At 41.4% G+C, this 18,591-nt stretch overlaps 1 protein-coding gene across 1 annotated transcript; it reads right to left on the bottom strand.

Moving 5' to 3' along the window:
• Nucleotides 1-662: 662 nt before the first annotated feature.
• On the bottom strand, nucleotides 663-17,289 carry zdhhc8a (zinc finger DHHC-type palmitoyltransferase 8a). Its single transcript, XM_056291013.1, has 10 exons — nucleotides 17,186-17,289; nucleotides 7,929-8,050; nucleotides 7,666-7,823; nucleotides 6,633-6,805; nucleotides 5,583-5,685; nucleotides 5,203-5,294; nucleotides 4,988-5,111; nucleotides 4,675-4,789; nucleotides 2,585-2,697; nucleotides 663-2,449 (listed from the first exon to the last, which is right to left on the bottom strand). Exons 1-10 carry the CDS (start codon nucleotides 17,287-17,289, stop codon nucleotides 1,166-1,168), a joined length of 2,388 nt encoding a protein of 795 aa, XP_056146988.1. The 3' UTR covers nucleotides 663-1,165.
• Nucleotides 17,290-18,591: the final 1,302 nt, after the last annotated feature.

Genomic DNA, 18,591 nt, shown 5'->3' with positions numbered 1-18,591 from the left:
AGAGGGTGCTATATACAAACACAGCTCTAAAACCCACTGCATTGTACTACTTCAGAATATTTGCTTCGTCCTGGAACAACTGAGTGTACTGGCTTGCATGACCTTAAAAGATGCCAAAAATCTTCCTTGTCTTTAATTAATCACTTCCTTTTTTATTCTCCTTTATTAAATATCGTTAGTACTGTATTTGTATTCTCACAGCTCTTGGTTTAAACCATCAAACAGCTGCATTTATAAAAAAAAGCAAAGCACAGAGACCCCTTCCAGTGAATTCCACGGAGCACAGCACTTACTCTCAATTCAATTTGATGTTATTGCACCAAAATAATATATGAGGTCACCAGCTGTTCGATATAACACAATAGACAAGTTAAAGAAGGAAACCATCATAAACTTTATGATGGAATTGCAGCTTCCTAGCAGCTGCTGGAACTCTTGATTTTTTTAAAAAAATTTTTTTACATCTACAGCCCAATTTAACAGTTTATATCGTCTTTACACGCCTTAGAAGTTGGCAGTAAATTTTACATTCAGTTAACCGTCTCAAATATTGAATGTAAATCAGCAAAAAATAAAAAATAAAATAAAATGGAATCAGAAAGAAGTACAAATATTTTTTTATTTATACAAACAACTACAAAATATTTACTTATAGGGTTTTATCTGCAGACAAATGGTGTGGTATTACATAGATTCATAAAAGCAATATCAAAACCATACAACCCAACAATACGTTCACCTATATTCTTCACACATATCTTCGTATTTCTTTCAGTAAGAGGAAGCACAGCTGTCCTGAGAATCACAATTTTGGATGATGTATTTTGCAACTGTCAACATTCAATCACTAGTCTTGTCCATTGTAAGTTATTGCATGAAAACCCACAAAAATTGTGTTCCTTTCACAGTAAATGCATGTTTCTCACACCCTCCCAAATAGGAACACCCTAAATGGCTTCTTATTTACAAAGTGTTGGAAAACTGTGAAAACTGACTAACACTGTATGGACGTGTCACTGACAGCATTAGAGAGATGGAATATATGTATATGTGTGTGTGTGTGTGTGTGTATATATATATATATATATATATATATATATATACATACATACATACATACATACATACATACATACATACATACATACATACATACATACATATATTATTTCAAAGTCCCTATGGGGGAGTGGTCTTTCCCCTCTATGGAGTAGTTGAGAGAGGACCTTTTTGTGGTGCCATAGGGGGTATAAGAGGCTGCAGATGAGGCGGAAAGTGAGGGTAATCGAGGCAAGGTGGATGTTGAAGATGGGAAAGGTTGAGTCTGTCTGTCTGGTGGACAGTATCCTGGAGAGGAAGACCTGCCCTTGTTTTGCAAGCTGCTGCTCCGCAAAGGGGAACTGCATGTTTTGGAACCTCGACTAAGGGAGGATGTAGAGCAACTGGAGAGGGGCGAGCTCCTAGTCCCATAACCTAGTAGACCAGTGCTCATCATGAATTCCCGAGATCCATAGGCAGGAGGGGTTGGGCCGCGTGAGCCAGAGGGTCGGATATTGTCTGGTGGTAGACTTCGCCTGCTAGGGGTGTCGTAGACCCCTGTGTCTAGGCCATAAAGAGCCTGGGATCTGGCTTGCAGACGTAGCATCCTCTCCCTCTCTTCCAGTTCTCTCCGCTCCTGAATGGATACCATGATGGTTTTTGACAGGTTATCAAAGCGCACAGCAGCAGACATAGGAGGATTCAGACCCTCTGAGTTGTGATCTCGGGCTGTCAGGCTTGATGCAGTAATATCTCTTAAGGTCAGACCCAGAGGGTTGAGGTCTCGCGAGGTAATGCCTTGTTGTGTAAAGTCTCTTGGCATCAACCCTTGAAAAGAGGGTGAAGGGTCTCTCTGGACAAGACCCTGTAAGGAAGGTGAGGGATCTCTGGTGGTGATTGTCTGCAGAGAGGGTGAGGGGTCTCTGGGCTGGGGGGACTGTCTGGAGACCCCCATAAAAACTGGACTATAGGTATGAGGAGCTGGCCTCTGCACCACAGACCCTTCTGAGCCAAGGGTCATAAAGTGGGAATGGTAGCTTACAGGGGGCATCCCTCTCTGGGCCAAGCACTGAGCATCTCCCTGTTTGATGAGATTATCATAGGAGAGGCTGTTGCGGTTGGCTAACACACTGGTGGGAGGGAACATGCCGGCAGAGGGACTGGTCAGCAGACCCTCAGGATGCGTTGCAGGCAGCTGGGACTTGTTGCCATGGCGGTAGCTTTGTTTGAGGGTGAGTGAGCGGGAGTTGAATGTAAGGGAGTTTAACTGTAGTGGGTTGGATACTGTGTGGGCCTGGAAGGGCTGCTGCATGGGCAGATTGTCTTGCTGGCGGACTCTTCCAGGGCTGCATTTAAACTCAGTGGTGAAGTCAGGACTTTTATTCCCTTGCTGCTCTGATGTTTTCACCAGCTAAACAACACAAAACAATGTCAAACAGAAATGGCTGGGTTATCAAAAGCATTCATATATACATATGATAAGAGAATAGCTTGTGTTTTCTATTCATAGATCTTATTATATCTTAAATATCTTTCTTATCAACACCTGTGCTGGGGGAATGGGAGATGACCCTCTGGATATGGCCTCCAGGACAGGTCGGAGCTGTGGCACAGTTGGAATTGATGCGGGAATTATAGTTTTGTTATGATGTGCAACTTCTGGAAAGGAAATAACATTATTTACATTAGGTTACCTGAATAATTTTTTTTAAGTTTGAAAGTAAGAGTTGAGTGTATAGCAGCATGTTTTGGACAGACGGCTATCCCATAAAAACTCCACAAATACAATAAGCGATAATAAATACAATAAGAACATTGCTTTAGTAAAATCTTTTAAAAGTCACAAAGAAATTGGGGATTATTAAAATAATAATAACAATAACAATAACAATAATAATAATAATAATAATAATAATAATTCCCTTAGTTTGCCTGTATAGTCACTGGGTCAAATTGTTACCAATGCCGCTCCATCCATAAAAGTCTCTAAACTGTGCCTGGGGCCTCTAAGCAAATGGAAAACTTCAGCAGACCCCAGTCAGCGTACATTTTTGGTTACTTGCATCTATTTCCCCACTCTTATGCATGTGTCCTTGACAAAAGTGAGTTGGGTAATCATTTATTGTGTTAGTAAGAGTACAATTAATGTTACAGGATTGGATTTGTATAGAAAGATGTGTGATTTAAACTGTAGTACAGTACTATTAACACTTTCTTTCCCACATTCCAGTGTGGGAGTAGTCATTAAAATATGACTATGTATCTGGGCGCTTATTTCTTTTTGAATAACTGTTTTTTTTTATCCCCCCTTTTATCCCAAATTGTACTTGGCCAATTACCCCACTCTTCTGGGCCTTCCTGTTCACTGCTCCACTCCCTCTGCTGATCCGGGGAGGGCTGCAGACCACCTACCACATGCCTCCTCCAATGCATGCGGAGTCGTCAGCCACTTCTTTTCCCCTGACAGTGAGGAGTTGCGCCAGGAGGACATAGCACTTGGGAGGATCACGCCATTCCCCCCAGTTCCCCCTCCCCCCTTAACAGGCGCCCCGACCAACCAGAAGAGGCGCTAGTACAGTGACCTGGACACATACCCACATCCCGTTTCCCGCCCGCAGACACAGCTAATTGTGTCATAGTGCTGCCTGACCAAGCCGCAGGTAACAAAGGGATTCGAACCGGCGATCCCCATGTTGGTAGGCAATGGAAAAGACCGCCATGCTACCCCGACGCCCCCTTAAATAACTAATGTTATAATGATACAAATAACCTGTATGTTCAATTAGCTTATTAGCACCTTTTATTTATGTTAATGCTCTCCTTTGTTGGTACACTGTATGCAAACTGTTTTGCCTTAAAACCTGTTGATCCCCATTTTTCAAAATTATGCCTTCATATTCATCAAATTGTAATTTGATGTGTATTACTATTAATACTGCCCTTGTCTCATGGAACAAGACAGACCACCACCACTGCAACCACCAACTGCTTTCCTTACCTCAATCATTTTGCTTTCCTTACCTCAATCACACCAGTTTACCTTGATGTAATCCTGCAGCTTAAACCAACAACTAAATTTGAATAAACCATAAATGCCTACCTGTGTCTGTGCTCGACATCTGCTCTCTGGCCAGAGCTCCACTGGTGGACGGGCCTTTAATTTACGTTCACCAGTCAGCCAGAGCCTTATTTCGTATAGTTACTTAAAGTCAGCACTACATAATGCTTTAGAGTATTGAAATATTCATTATTTGGTGAACCGTCCACAAAATCTAATGGTTCAGTTATAGTTTTACAACAATCTCATTGCAAAACAGACTGAGAAATAATGGATGCACTTGAGCTTTTTGGAGCAGGGAAAATGTGCTGCATGCATATACATATATTCAGAGATATACTCTGCCTTGTGCAAGAACAAACAGAGGGAAATTATCACGTTTGCCATGTTAAAGTGTTTTGGTAACTTAAGGCCAGTCAAACACCAGGGTCCACAGGATATCCTGTACAACGAATAAAAAAAAATATACTTTGAGGGGAGAAAGACCAACCCTTTCTGGTTGGCTGGCTACAGCCCTATAAATGAATAAGCATTGGCCTGGGTCGTGTCTTATTATCAGAAGAGAGGTATGATCCTACCATCTATGGATGTTAGGTGACCTTTCAGCAGGCTGTGGTCTGGCTTAGGGGGCAGCGGTGGGGGAGTATTCAGCCGGTTGATGTGTTGCATTTCAAGAGTGCCAGAGGAGGAATGCTGACAGAAGAAAAGATAGGGGCACATCAGAGTTTTAGGTATAACCCTTAGTAAAGTAAGGAGAAATAGTACTTGTATCCCTAATAATAATAATAATAACATTTATATAGCACTTTTCAAGACACCCAAAGCGCTAGTAATACTAATAAGTAATAATAATAATAATAAGTAATAGGCTAGTAATTTGTGCATGCATACTTTATTTTGGAGATTGTGAATGCCATTGTCCCCGACTTTCACTGGCGTTTGTTTGTCAGTCTCTGGTTTCAGTAACGGAGGGTGAACATGGACTGTCGTTTTCTTCCCATCTCGCCCCATATAACTGGTGTGAAGGGACAGAGCGAGTGAAGTAACTGCTAGTGACATGCCATTTTACCTGAAATACAGTCGATTAAGAACATAATGTTTCTTACTTTGGAGAAATTGGACTGCAGAACAGATATTCCAAGTTGTGACAGCAGCCTCGTGTAAAAGGATTGATTCCTCCTTGAAATTTCCCAGTTACCTGGGGAAAGGCAAGTCATTATAAGTACACTTAACCCTTACATTTTGGTGTTATATCATTGTAAAAAAAATAGTGGAAAAAGGGAAAATCTCACAAAGTAAACATGTAATTTCACTGTAATTATTAAGGTTAGCATTCCATTAGCATTAGTATTAACACATTAGCATTCCATAGGTTAATAACTTTTAATGTAGTCATTGTTAAATTTAAAAAAAATAAAATTGCATTCTTTACTGTTAGAGCTCAACAGTTCTCTTGGAATTGGAATTATCATCAGCCCCAACTGACCTGCTCATTAGTGGTGCGTCCTCTGGATACCAGATACAGATGGAAACCAGTCAGTCCTAGGACTGGTATAAAGAATAGCCCTGATATACTTATTACCACCAATCTAGAGATACTATCAGGAAATTTTTCTTTTATAATATTTACATGGTTAACACTGCCAAATGACACCACCAAACACCACACACAGTCGCTTGTTTGTTTGTTTGTCCTTGTGGGGGCAACAATTTTCAAATCCTAATTCCCTTACCCCAAACCCTAAAAATCCCCCTAAGGTTAAACCTTTCACTAACACTCTCCCTAACCCTAAGATGACCCCAAACCACCACAAATTTTAACTTAACCTTGCACCTAATTCTAACGCCTTGCTTAAATACTAAACCTGGGCGTCCAGGTAGCGTAGCAGTCTATTCCGTTGCCTACCAACACGGGGATCACCGGTTCGAATCCCTGTGTTACCTTTGGCTTGGCTGGGTGTCCCTACAGACACAGTTGGCCGTGTCTGCGGGTGGGAAGCCGGATGTGGGTATATGTCCTGATCGCTGCACTAGCGCCTCCTCTGGTCGGCCGGTCAGGGCGCCTGTTCGGGAGGAAGGGGGAACTGGGGGGAATAGCATGATCCTCCCACGTGCTACATCCCCCTGGCGAAACTCCTCACTGTCAGGTGAAAAGAAACGGCTGGCAACTCCACATGTATCAGAGGAGGCATGTGGTAGTCTGCAGCCCTCCCTGGATTGGCCGGGAGGGTGGCTCAGCCACCGGGATGGCTCAGGGGAGTGGCCAGATACAATTGGGGGGGGAAATCCAAAAAAAATAAAAAATACTAAACCTAAGCCTAACCATAATCTCAACTGTAACCCAAAACCTAAACTTAACCCCAAGCCCCGAAATAACTATTTTCCTTGTGGGGACCTAAAAAAGTTCCCCAGAACGAATGTGGTCTGGACTTTTACTGTCCTTACGAGAACATTAGGTCCTAATGAATGAAGATAAACAAAAACACACACACACACACACACAGACTCAGACACACAAACACATTCATTAGGATACGTGACAGTGCAGTGCAGCTTTCCCAGGTCTTCCAGGTGGTTCAGGATATACAGGAGGCCGAAGGTGAAGACACCCACCATGTGGACAGTTAGCGACAGCAGAAACAGAAAGAAATAGCGGTAGTTTCGTCTTCCAATGCAATTGTTCACCCAGGGACAGTGATGGTCGAAATCCTACATGCAGTCGAGAAAGAAAAGGACAAATGAAACATCCCCCTGCAAAAGGAAATGAGATACCAATTCGCTCGATCTTTATAAAACAGCATTCATGGATGCTGGCCAGAATAGTGACAAATGGGGTTATGTAGTAACAATAAGTGGATTTGAGTTTTTTTGTTTTTTTTTACATATTCTCAATTTATTCTCCAAGAAGTCATTTCTCGCTCTGCCTTCTGGTGGGGGAGCCTTGTCCACCAGTGATGCTTAACTCTAACCTCTACTGCCACAGCAGCTACAGGATCAAGTCTTGCACACGGTCATAGTGACAGACTTATATCCCCCACATGGAGGAGGCACACTGGGACACCAAACTGAGCCAAGACTTCGCTCAATATTGCTAGTCCCAGCCTGCTCCTCTGCTTCTTTTTTTTTTTTTTTTTTTAATTTAGCATTGCATATTTTCCGTACAGTCTATAGATCTACCTTGTTCAACACACTCGGTCCAAACCCCTTTTCAGATTTCATTTCTACAGAGACCACAAAGGATCTGCGGAGAGGATTAACCTGATTAATGGGATCTGTCTCCATCTCTCCAACACACACTCTGCCCATCATCCCCCCTTCTCTGCACACCCCCTTTTATTTACACACTGCTACACTGTCAGCCGCACTCATCAGCTCCACTCACTTTATTCTATGCCTTTATTCCCATCCTTCTCACTCTACACTCATTTCCCCATTTACATTTTTTTTCCACTCCATTACTTTCTACATCCAGCATTGGAACGAGTCTCCTTTACTGACCACCGATTTTGATTAGGCCTATCCACTTTTCATCCCATCCCTTAATCTGTCCATCATTCCCTTTTGCTAACCTCCACACAGTGATCGCAGACACTGCAGTGGGAGCAACGCGGCGGTCTATAAAAGTGGCATGAAGCACACCACTTCATCCGCACTTGGATCCCCTTCACGTCCACATTCTTGTACAGCGGAGCGCGGAAGTCATCGTCCTTGTCCTCATCTTCATTAGCTGGAACAGACATATACAATGGTACAATGCCAGCTGCCACATTTAAAATTTGTTATCTTTCCTTAAAGGTAACCTATCTTTTTTTCTTTTTTTTTCTATACTAACCTATTGGGAATACACCTGCATCCATGAAGGTTGCCATGGTAAAGTTGGCCAGCATGAAAAGAAAGAGGACACCGCAACATGACGGTACAGCAGGGGAGATGGTCACAGCCAGCCATGGGCACCTAAATATAAACATGGGAAAAGGGTGTATGAGAAACAAGTTCATTTAAAAACGACAGCTGCCATCAACATAGATTCAACTCAAAATGCCTTTTTTTTTAATGGGGGGGGGGATTTTCCCCTTATTTTTCTCCCCAATTGTATCCGGCTAATTACCCCACTCTTCTGAAGGCTGCAGACTACCACATGCCTCCTCCAATACATGTGGAGTCGCCAGCCGCTTCTTTTCACCTGAAAGTGAGGAGTTTCACCAGGGGGATGTAGCGCGTTGGAGGATCACACTATTCCCCCAGTTCCCCCTCCCCCTGAACAGGCGCCCCAACTGACCAGAGAAGGCGCTAGTGCAGCGACCAGGACACATACCCACATCTGGCTTCCCACCCGCAGACACAGCCAATTGTGTCTGTAGGGATGCCCGACCAAGCCAGAGGTAACACGGGGATTCGAACCTGTTTTGGGAGGCAACGGAATGGACCGCTAAGCTACCCGGAAACCCCAAAATGCTTCTTTTAGCAACATGTTGATGCATCTTGCTGGCGTTCAGACTCTACAGCAATCATCAAAACCAGTCTGGACACTTGCACTACTGTGCTCCTATAACGACAACGGAGAGCGCCATCTCAGATGACATTCTGAAAGTTCCCCATGAGTCACATGTAAAACTTTGAAGTTAGGATGTCTGGATTATGTTCCACACAGACAAATTACTTTTTATGTTATGCAACACTTCAACTGCTCTGAATTGCAAAAAGTGTCTGAGTTCGGGCTTCTTAATACTAAAATGAATGAATTACAATGCAAATAATGTGCTTTTTGTTTTTAATTAAAGCATGTTTCAATGGGATCACTGTAACAGTAATAGCTAATCTAACTCTTGTAAAGCCATCCTTCCAATGTGAGAGATTTCACTAATCAAAAATCTCTTCAATAGAACATATTTTCAAAGAATGCAAGGAAGTAAATAATATTGTGCAGGGGGGGGAAACAAACTAGTCAGAAAATCAAACTGAGTAACTGATGATATGATCCAAAAATACAAAGTACAACTTCAATTCACTCGTCAAGAAAAACCTGCACCACCACCATGTTATGCCAAGCACTGCTAAAAATTGCCCAGGATTGTTTAACCTTCTAATGAAAATTTAACTGCCCCATTCGGATTTTTTTTCCCCCAATACCTCATGTCTGACTTCAATTCCTAAGATTGAAATTAACTGTCAAGAATACATATCTTTTCTCCACGGAAGTATTTGCAATCGCAAGCCATTTTTAAAAGTAAAGTAAGTGTTATGGTGCCTTTATGCATGCCCAATAATCCAGGTAAGAAAACCACAGAAAGTTGAATCAGTTCATCTGGACACGTTTATTGAGAGAAACGTTTCATCACCCATCTAAGTGACCTCTTCGGTCTAAACTGACTGCAAGTATCCCCACCCTCATGCCCGTGGTAATTTGTATATGAAACTGATCATTGTTTTCGGTCGTTATGCCACTGTACAGGAAGTCCCCAGGTTACGAAAAAGGTCCGTTTTGAACCCGTTCGTAAATCGAATTTTTATGTAAGTTGGAACAGTTACGTACAGCTCACATCTAGCGTCAATTAGTCAAATGTTTGTCTTGGTCTATAGTATATATTTTACCTAAAACTTCATAAATATAATAATGCCGTAATAATAATAAATGTAACTACAGCACAGTATTGAGAGAGAGAATGTGTGTATCGGTATTTAAAAAAAACATTAAAGAAACACTTCTTACATTGCAAACTCCCCACCTGCCAATGTCCCGGGAGCGGGTCGCGACAGGCGGAGGCATCACCACCACTTGCATCAGCTTTATGCTTTAAAGCCATGATTGTGAGGGTAAACATGTGAAAAACGTAAGTCTAAACACAACGCACACAAGGTTTACGTGATCCAACTTAAAAGGGCGACGACGGCGTGGCATTGCTCTCCCTCAGGCCGACGAACCACCGAAAACGCGTAGTGTTTCGAGCAAAGTAGTCCGCCCGTTCATTAGTACGAACCATTATGTGTAACTCGATTTTTTTTATTTTTTTTAAATAATAGGCTTTAAGGGGGTCGGTTTGTAAGTACGGGCATTCGTAGGTTGAGGACCACTTGTATTGTTTATAAGGGTGGGGGTACGTTGAGACTGAAGAGGTAACTTAGATTAACGATGACACTTAGCTACCTATCAATAAACGCTGTGTCCAGATGAACTGATTCAACCTTTCTGGGAAGTCAGTGTTACGTTTCTCTTCTAGCTTGCCCGCCTCTGTGAAACTAATTTTGTCAATTTCACAATAACACAACATAATATTATTTAGTAGGAAGCTGCCATTTGTTGTTGTTTCGCTTGGCTGGGTGTGAAAAAGTAATCATCCAACTTCATATTTGAAGCATTTCAATTGGTAAAAGACAATCATTTTAATCCCTGTACATACCACAGATGCATCTCAATATCCCTGAGTAATGTCAATCAGCATTAACCACCATCACAGTCAACACAACCCACAGCCCGATCACACATTCAACATATAGAAAAGCTTTTTGTGCGTGCATCTTCGGCCTTGAATCTTAGGGGATCATTACAACTTCCCCCTGACTCAAGCACTGTTTAAAACAGTTGAATTAAACTGAATAGGAGCCTGATAATATCTGCACGGTGTGATATTAGAGCATGGGACGCTGTAATCAGGTTATGATGGTGGACTGACAGGGGAAGGTTCACTGGATTATTTCAACACTGTTAGATTGAATGTCACACTCTTAACCTATTTACTGTATGCAAACTGTCTGTTTCAGTAGTAAAAAGTTACATATGATATTTTCTCACTGTAGCTATCTCTAAAAGGAATGTTAAGAGCCAAATGTGATGTGGTACAGTCGGCTATCTCATGCAAGGCAAGCCAACTTTATTTAAATAGCACATTTTATGCACGAGGCAGAATCAACGTGCTTCATATAAAAAAATAGAAAATAAAAAAATTGTAAAAATTACACAATGAATTTTTTTTACAACTAATTCATAAATATATTTAAATTAAAGAATAGAATAATAAAATCAAAATGTAATGCAAGGTTTACAACTTTGCAAAAGTCAAAGTGCCAGGTTTGCAGTTTAGAAGAAACCAATGGTAGACATGAATGTTTTTAATATGGATTTAAAAGCAGCCACGGTTGGAGCAAATCTCACATAGTAGCTAAAAAGACATCAAAAGACATGCGCAATAGGGCCAACACTCCCATCTGGGCCCGTCTATGCAGTTTCTTTTATGTAAATGGATTTCTGCACTGCTGGACGAGTAAAGTGTCAATTACAATAAAATATTTATCTGAATTACACTGAGAAGAGACAGACCAAGGCTTTTTTTTAATTATGGACTCCACTTTCTAGCTACTCCAATTATAGTTTGCTAAAATCATCATATAAATTATTTACAGCTGTGACTGCAAGGTGGGGACCCCAGTGGGACCTATGAGTGCTGAATTTAACCGAGCACATTCAGGCAGATCATCAATCAAAACTCTTGAACAAGAAGAATCGCTCGCCTCAGTCTCAAACCTCAAGCCTCGCATTCAAATCCCCAAACTCCCCCCCGCAGGCTGTAGATTATGGGGGAGGGGTACCCCCCCAGAGGAATGCCTGGTGATGCCATGCCAGATGCAAACCCAGTAATCCCTGGATTATGAACTCTGGATTACAGACCATTCTGCCAGTTCAGTGAAATGCGGAATCCTCACATTAGAAACCAACCACACAGAGCATCTAGTCATGACTTACCATACATCACAAGCCACGCTGTGCTGCTACTGGCAAAGCCAGGTGTGGGTTTATAACTGCATAATAATCCATTCTGCAATAGTTACTACTATGTCAATCATTATCATAGATTAGGCAATCAGTTTGATGACTAAATGTTGCAAACAGAATAGGCTTTCCTTTACAGATATGAGTAAATTTAACATAATTATGTTATAGAAGCCTTGAGAACCAGTACATTGTGCTTCAAAAAGATTAAGGATAATATGATCCCCCTAAAGCTCGTATGAAGGATTTGTACCCAAGTCCTCTTCACTAAGTATGGCCATGTTAGACATGTCCTTAAACTGTCATATCTGATATCACTTACATTAAGCTATGTAACACAAGCTACGTAATTAACCCAGTGTAACAGTGCTCCTTTCATTATATTAAGCAAGATAGCAAAAAAATAAAAATAAAAAAAGCAAAGATCATGTGAAAAGACTAAATTTGGAGGGCTGGCTAAATAATATAATCTTAAATTACTCCGTAATTATCTACAATTTACAATTTCATGTAGCAGATGCTTTTATCCAAAGCCACATACATCTGAGAGCTGATACAACACAAGCAATGATCTAGTCAGAGGAGAACAACACCAGCAAGTGTCATAAAGCAAAGGTCAAGTGCGACAGAACGTATAGGTGCCAACAAGCAGAGCACAGACACACTGACTTAATGGCTGGATTATGGCAAAAATCTTTGTAACGCTGGTGTTTATTCTCTTTTCAGTGTATTGCTTTTTCTAAGTGTATTACTCTTTCCAGATTTAACCTCTTCGGCCTTAAAAGCCATACATTCTTACAGTGATATCTAACAAAAAGAAATGTCATCTATAATTTCACATAGTCATGTTTGCTCATCCTGGAACAGTATTTTTGGTATAATTTGGAGTCATACTGCAGCAATTGGTTTCCTTATGCCTCGTCCTTAATAAAGTCCCCTGCTCTTCAGCTTGATGCGTTAACAAGGCTTATTTCTGTATTTCACAACATTTAAAAATACCCAAAAGAGGTAAAATGTGGTACGATTACAAAATACAAAGCTGCCTTTCCAAATAGGCCCGGTTCAGTTTACTTGCCATAGTGAGGATGAATGAGGAGGTGAACGGGGGGGGGGGGGCAGGGGGAGGGTAGGGGTAGGCCTGTAAGAGGTGGTCTGACTGATTTCTTGTGGAAAAGGATTATAGTTTGGATGCCTGCATATGAACGGCCAGGCTCCATCATCGGTCTGAGACCATCTGGACCACAGGGAAGTTCATTACGCTGCACTGTGGCAAGACAAGCCCCACCTAATGAAACAGTGCAGCCAGAGCTGTATTAAATCACACAGGATGGTAAGCTGCTCTGCAATCTGCACACTGCTGTCCTGCAGTACTGGGTTAGTGGAACAGCCATCACTCAGTCAGTCAGACAGCAAACACAGCCAAGGACTCTTCACAGCTGTGGGAACTGTCGGTTTTATTGCTGAGATACTTATAAAATATGGTAAATAGTCCGATAAATGCCATTGCTATTATACCCTTTGTCAATGTTTTCTATAAGCAAAATGAAGACGACGACTGATAACTCAATGCACAACATCAGGGACACAAAAGTATGACAACGTATGCTCGATAGGTCAGACACAATCCACCATCTACTCTTAATGTTGAGGATTTATCTCCAGCTTGTGATTTGTGCCACATCTCGTCCCCCTTCTCTTTTCTGTCCCGGCTGTATACTGTGCAATAATGGAATGGAGAAATGGCTTAAAAATCTGACATTGGGGAAATCGCGCTGTTAATTTTAACAATGTAAGTGTCACAATCACCATCTCAAAAAACAGAGATCTTAATAGATCAGATTTTTCTCACTGATGAATGCAACCTAAAATTATTTAAATCCGAATGTTTATTTCATGTTTGAATAAGTTTTGGCATATTGTTTGCACGTTTCTCTGAACTTTTTGATTTTTTCGAAACTATCTTTATTCCCAAGACCACCACTTAACACAGCTCTACGACACCTATATCAATATCACGTGGACTCAGCATTGTAATGAACTACGTAGACAACAAGCGACATTTCTCCAGAGGCGTTTAAGGTCACTGGGCGTAGGTGACCCGCCTGAATTAACAATTCGAAACAGTGAAGCAGACAAAGGTTCAACGCCAGAACAAAAGCAGGAAGTTTGTCTGAGACCTCTATAACTTTCTTGAGGAAAGCTGAAAGCTAGTTTTAGATGTCAATTGCCAGCTAAACCAGAGTTGCAATGGAGGTACAGACGAGAGCATTTGACTCATTTCACGCAAAGAACCCACTACACATAGAAGTCAGTGATTGAACAAATGCTACAGGCAACAGTAAAGTTTTACAACATGGTACAGTTACAAAGTGCACACGTGTTCAGCCTTTGCCCCACGTTTTCCCTTGTAGAAGTAAATTGTTGCAGTGTCTTTATGCATGCTCAACAAGCCAGGTAAGAAAATAAAAGAAGGTTGAATCCATTCATCTGGATACAATGTTTATTGACAGATACATTTCCTCACTCATGTAAAGGGAAATCATGTCCCTTAGATGAGTGATGAAATGTATCTGGCAATAAACATTGTAACCAGATGAAACTGATTCGACTTTCTTTGAAGTTGTTGTAGTGTTTGTTGCTATCAAAACAGACTGCATTTTGTTAATGGTAGAGCACACTGACACACTCCTCTTCCCTTGTAAAAGAACGAGCCTGGCTTCCTGTCGTATGCTGATATAAATAGGTATCGGTTTGATTACTTCTGTATTAAAGTGGCAAGAAATGAATAGCTTGTGAATGACAATAATAGCTGCTGTATTATTTGAAGTAAGACATGCACTGCAAAATATAATAAACCCTCAGATCTTATTACATAGCAGGATATCACACTGCCAGTATTAATTTTGTGAATGATGTTTGGGATTATTTTCTCTCATGGATAGAAATACAGGAATCTGGCTGGATACAATTGGGGAGAAAAATCCCCCCCCCAAAAAAAGAAAGAAAGAAATACAGGAATACACTGTAGACTCATTTCGAGCTCTTGTTCTTAAAGTAACCATTAGGTTGTTTTGTAGCACTCATTTCCTTTACACAGTCATACCACAATAAATTGCCAATATATGGGTTTCCAGTTACTGCCGATTAAATCCGTTCCATTCCAATCGAATAATATTCACTATAATGCAATTACTTTTTTATCTATACAAACCACGAGTTTAGCTTTACACTCCCAGTTAAAAAAGAAATAAAAAATGAGTTCAAATCATGAAATCAGCAGGCCAGCAATATGAATATAATAAACCTGTTCGTAGTATTTCTTTGGTACAGTGGACAAAAACTTTTTAGGATTACCATACAGTTTACGCTTGATTTACTTTTTATTTTTATTAATTTACTTTCTTACCAGATGTTCTTGATCGGTGGGCATTGTCACTATAATCAAAATAGTGACACGCTTCTGCCCCCCCCCCCACTAATGAATCATACCACATTTCTTTGACACCAAACAAAAATTTTAGCTTATTTTTACAGGCAATTTCAGCAAAACCATAATGAATTATCTGTTTATTGTATAAGATAGGATCCTTGTCCATAGCCCTTTTGTGTTACAACAGTGCTGCAAGACATAAAAATAGGATGAGCGGTGGGAAGCGATTCATTATTTCACTTGACATCACTTATCATTAAGAGCTTGTATCCATCAAAGAAAGTTGAATCGGTTCATCTGGATACAACGTTTATTGATGGATACGTTTCATTTTTTGACCTGGATTGTTGAGCATGCATAAAGACAGTCTGTATCTATATTGCCCTGCACCTTAAACTTGCATAGGCCGACAGTACAACCCATGCATCATACAGAAAAATGCATTTCAAATTGAATATCTGTCACATCACTGAAAACATTTTTTTCCACTGTCTTATTTAAGATACCATCAGGCATTTTCCATGACAAACATTAGCTCTGACTGGGGTTTTCCACTATTTGGGAAAACAGTTTTCATGTTATCACAGAAAAGCAGCCCAACAGAAGTATAATCAATAATCAAGTGGTTTAGAAAAGAAAAACCTTAAATAGCTGGTGGAAAATGTAAACATTCCAACTCCATATTTCCTAGATGGGAATTAAAAGTCATCGGCCAGAGGATCCTAATCTCATACTCCCGAATCTGGTGTCAAAACTCAACTGATGCAGTGCAAGGTTGGAAAATACAGGAAAACATAGGACAGACTACTCGAGTCAAGGGTCAGTAGATGTACCATAGACCTCCTCATGCAGATCCCATTGAATCTGACCATTTGGGCAGTGAAGAGTATGAGGGCCATATCAAATTAAAGGATCCTTATAACCTCCGTCTTAATCACAAGTGACTGTTTCAAACATTAAATTGTTTTAAGGATACGCTTGTAGCCTGACAGCCAGGAAATTAATTAAACAAAGCTGTAAGTACCAGCCACAAACACACAGACTCTGGAAGATACAGGAATTTAGAAATAAATAAAAATAAAAGCTAGAAAACTAAGATAATGTTCTTGCTGCATGCAGATTTTGGCTAAAGCTCATAACAGGCGTGAATGTAGGCCTACATCTTTTATTTATTCCAAAAGTCCCCTTCATTTTCCCTTTTCTGTTAAATATGTCAAACCCGGAGGCCAAATATTTAGGCACATGCTCAGAAAAGGGAGGGAAAAAAATCAGTCACCCTTTTTTCCCCCACTTTTTCTGTGTCGAGTTTACACATATGTCAAATGTTATATGCTATTAAGTGCTGTTATAGCTCGAGCTGTGGTGGGAAACGGATCTTAATGATGCGTTGATACAATGTTGCACGTCTTCAATCTAGCTCTAAAACTGTGCTCAGTGGGTCTTGAAGCGATGCCTGGGAGGTGGGCAGGCACCCAGACGGGAGTGAGAGCCAATCAGGTCAGATTTTAGCTGTTTGCCAACCCGAGAGTACAGTTGGGGAATAACAATGTAATTTGTAACACCTTTCTTTTCTGCCCATTTGTTGCTTCAGTTCGCTCAGATGAACAAATAGGACAGATGCCACCGAGGGGCTGGCCAACATTTCAACATGTTCTTCAAGACAAATAAATAAATACATACATAAATACACGATTTAAGTAGGAGAATACCCATTAATAAACTATAGAAGCCTCCTTGTATTTTAGATCAGTGGAAAGACAAACGAGCAGACGGGTCGTAGGACGCAGCCCAGGCATGGGCGCAACCTGCAAAGAGAAACCGGGCTGCCGGTGAGACGCGTGAAGGCTCCGCGGGCGTGCTTGTGTCATTTTCGGGACACGGTGGTCAAACTCACGTGAAGACGAAAAACAAAGAAGTTGATCCGACGAGGAGACAGGCGGCCGCGGACACCGGGATGAAGGCTCTGGGTTTCAGTCGCTTGGCGCCGCTGGTGGGCATTCTGTCCTTCCCACAGTCATTAGTGACTCATCTGACCAAAACGACAACAGAAATGTGGTAAGTACTTTGGGGATGGTTTCATCTTCCGTTGACAAAAGGGAAAAACGAGGACGCAATCCATAGAAAGGCTGGAGGGGGGGGGGGGGACTGCTCTGCCCTGCTTACTTCTGTGCGTCTTGCGCGTCGTAGCCGGCGGAGCAGTAGTGCTGGATGAGCGTCTGCGCGGATCTACGCCCGTTCAAGGTGGAGCCTTAACGATGAATGACGCCAGGCGCTACTACAAGTCCACTACGGTTGAGCCCCTCGCTTTGTTCTAGTGGCCTTTTATCTTTGGTTTTTTTTATGATTAAAAAAAAAGTGTTTGGTTGAGTAGTGGAAACCCTTATTTTCTGCGGATACAAACACAAGAGTGGGGAAACAACACTCCTAATGCCATCACGCATCCGCGGTGGGCGACATGATCCAGAAAGGACCAGTGTGGGTGCAGGTCTTTGTTCCAACCAAGCAGTTACACATCTCAGTCTAACCAATAGTCTTTGCTAAGGACCTTGATTGGTACTCAGGTGTGTAACCGCTTGGTTGGAACAAGACTATTGGTTGACCAACAGAATCACGTGTGTAACTGCTTGGTTACGTTTCATCACTGAAGAGGTCATGACTGAAGAGGTCACCTAGATGAGTGAAACCTATCTGTCAACATTGTATCCAGATGAACTGATTCAACCGTCTTTGATCTTCTTACCTGGAATATCGAGCATGCGTCAAGACACCGTTCAGATGGCTTTATGGGGCAAGTCGAAACTTTGATAGGATCATTCAGCTGTCCTTGTCTCCACCTGTATCTTTTATTCTATTCATCATTACTCAGTATTTCACAATAAGTACTACTAAAATCAGATTGAAGGGTGGCGTTGGTATCGGTGGGTAAACGCCATTCAATAAATACACTTGTGCCTGGTCAGTTTCAATGCGCACATTAGATACATTTTAACTGACGTTTAATATTGATATTTACAGTTGTTGGGGGACTTGTACAACAGTTACACTTTCTCTTTTGAAGATCGATCAGCTATCCATTTATCTATCTTGGCTAGATAGGGACAAATCTATCTTGGCTAGATAGGGACAAACAGGAAAATGACTGCAGTGGCTGTGACTAGTGGGGCATGTGGAGGGGGCTGCAGGTGATTACAGACTATAAATCTAAAACCCAGCGTGACTATCAACACCTCTGCCTCTCTGCTGGATGAGCTTCACAACTTGTATGCGCACTTTGAAGCTCACAACATGGACCCAGTGACA

The sequence above is a fragment of the Lampris incognitus genome, chromosome 12, assembly GCF_029633865.1.
Source record: "Lampris incognitus isolate fLamInc1 chromosome 12, fLamInc1.hap2, whole genome shotgun sequence".
NCBI classification, from domain to species: domain Eukaryota; kingdom Metazoa; phylum Chordata; class Actinopteri; order Lampriformes; family Lampridae; genus Lampris; species Lampris incognitus.
Note: the sequence above shows the minus strand (reverse complement) of the source record. Positions and strands in the feature narration are given on the sequence as shown.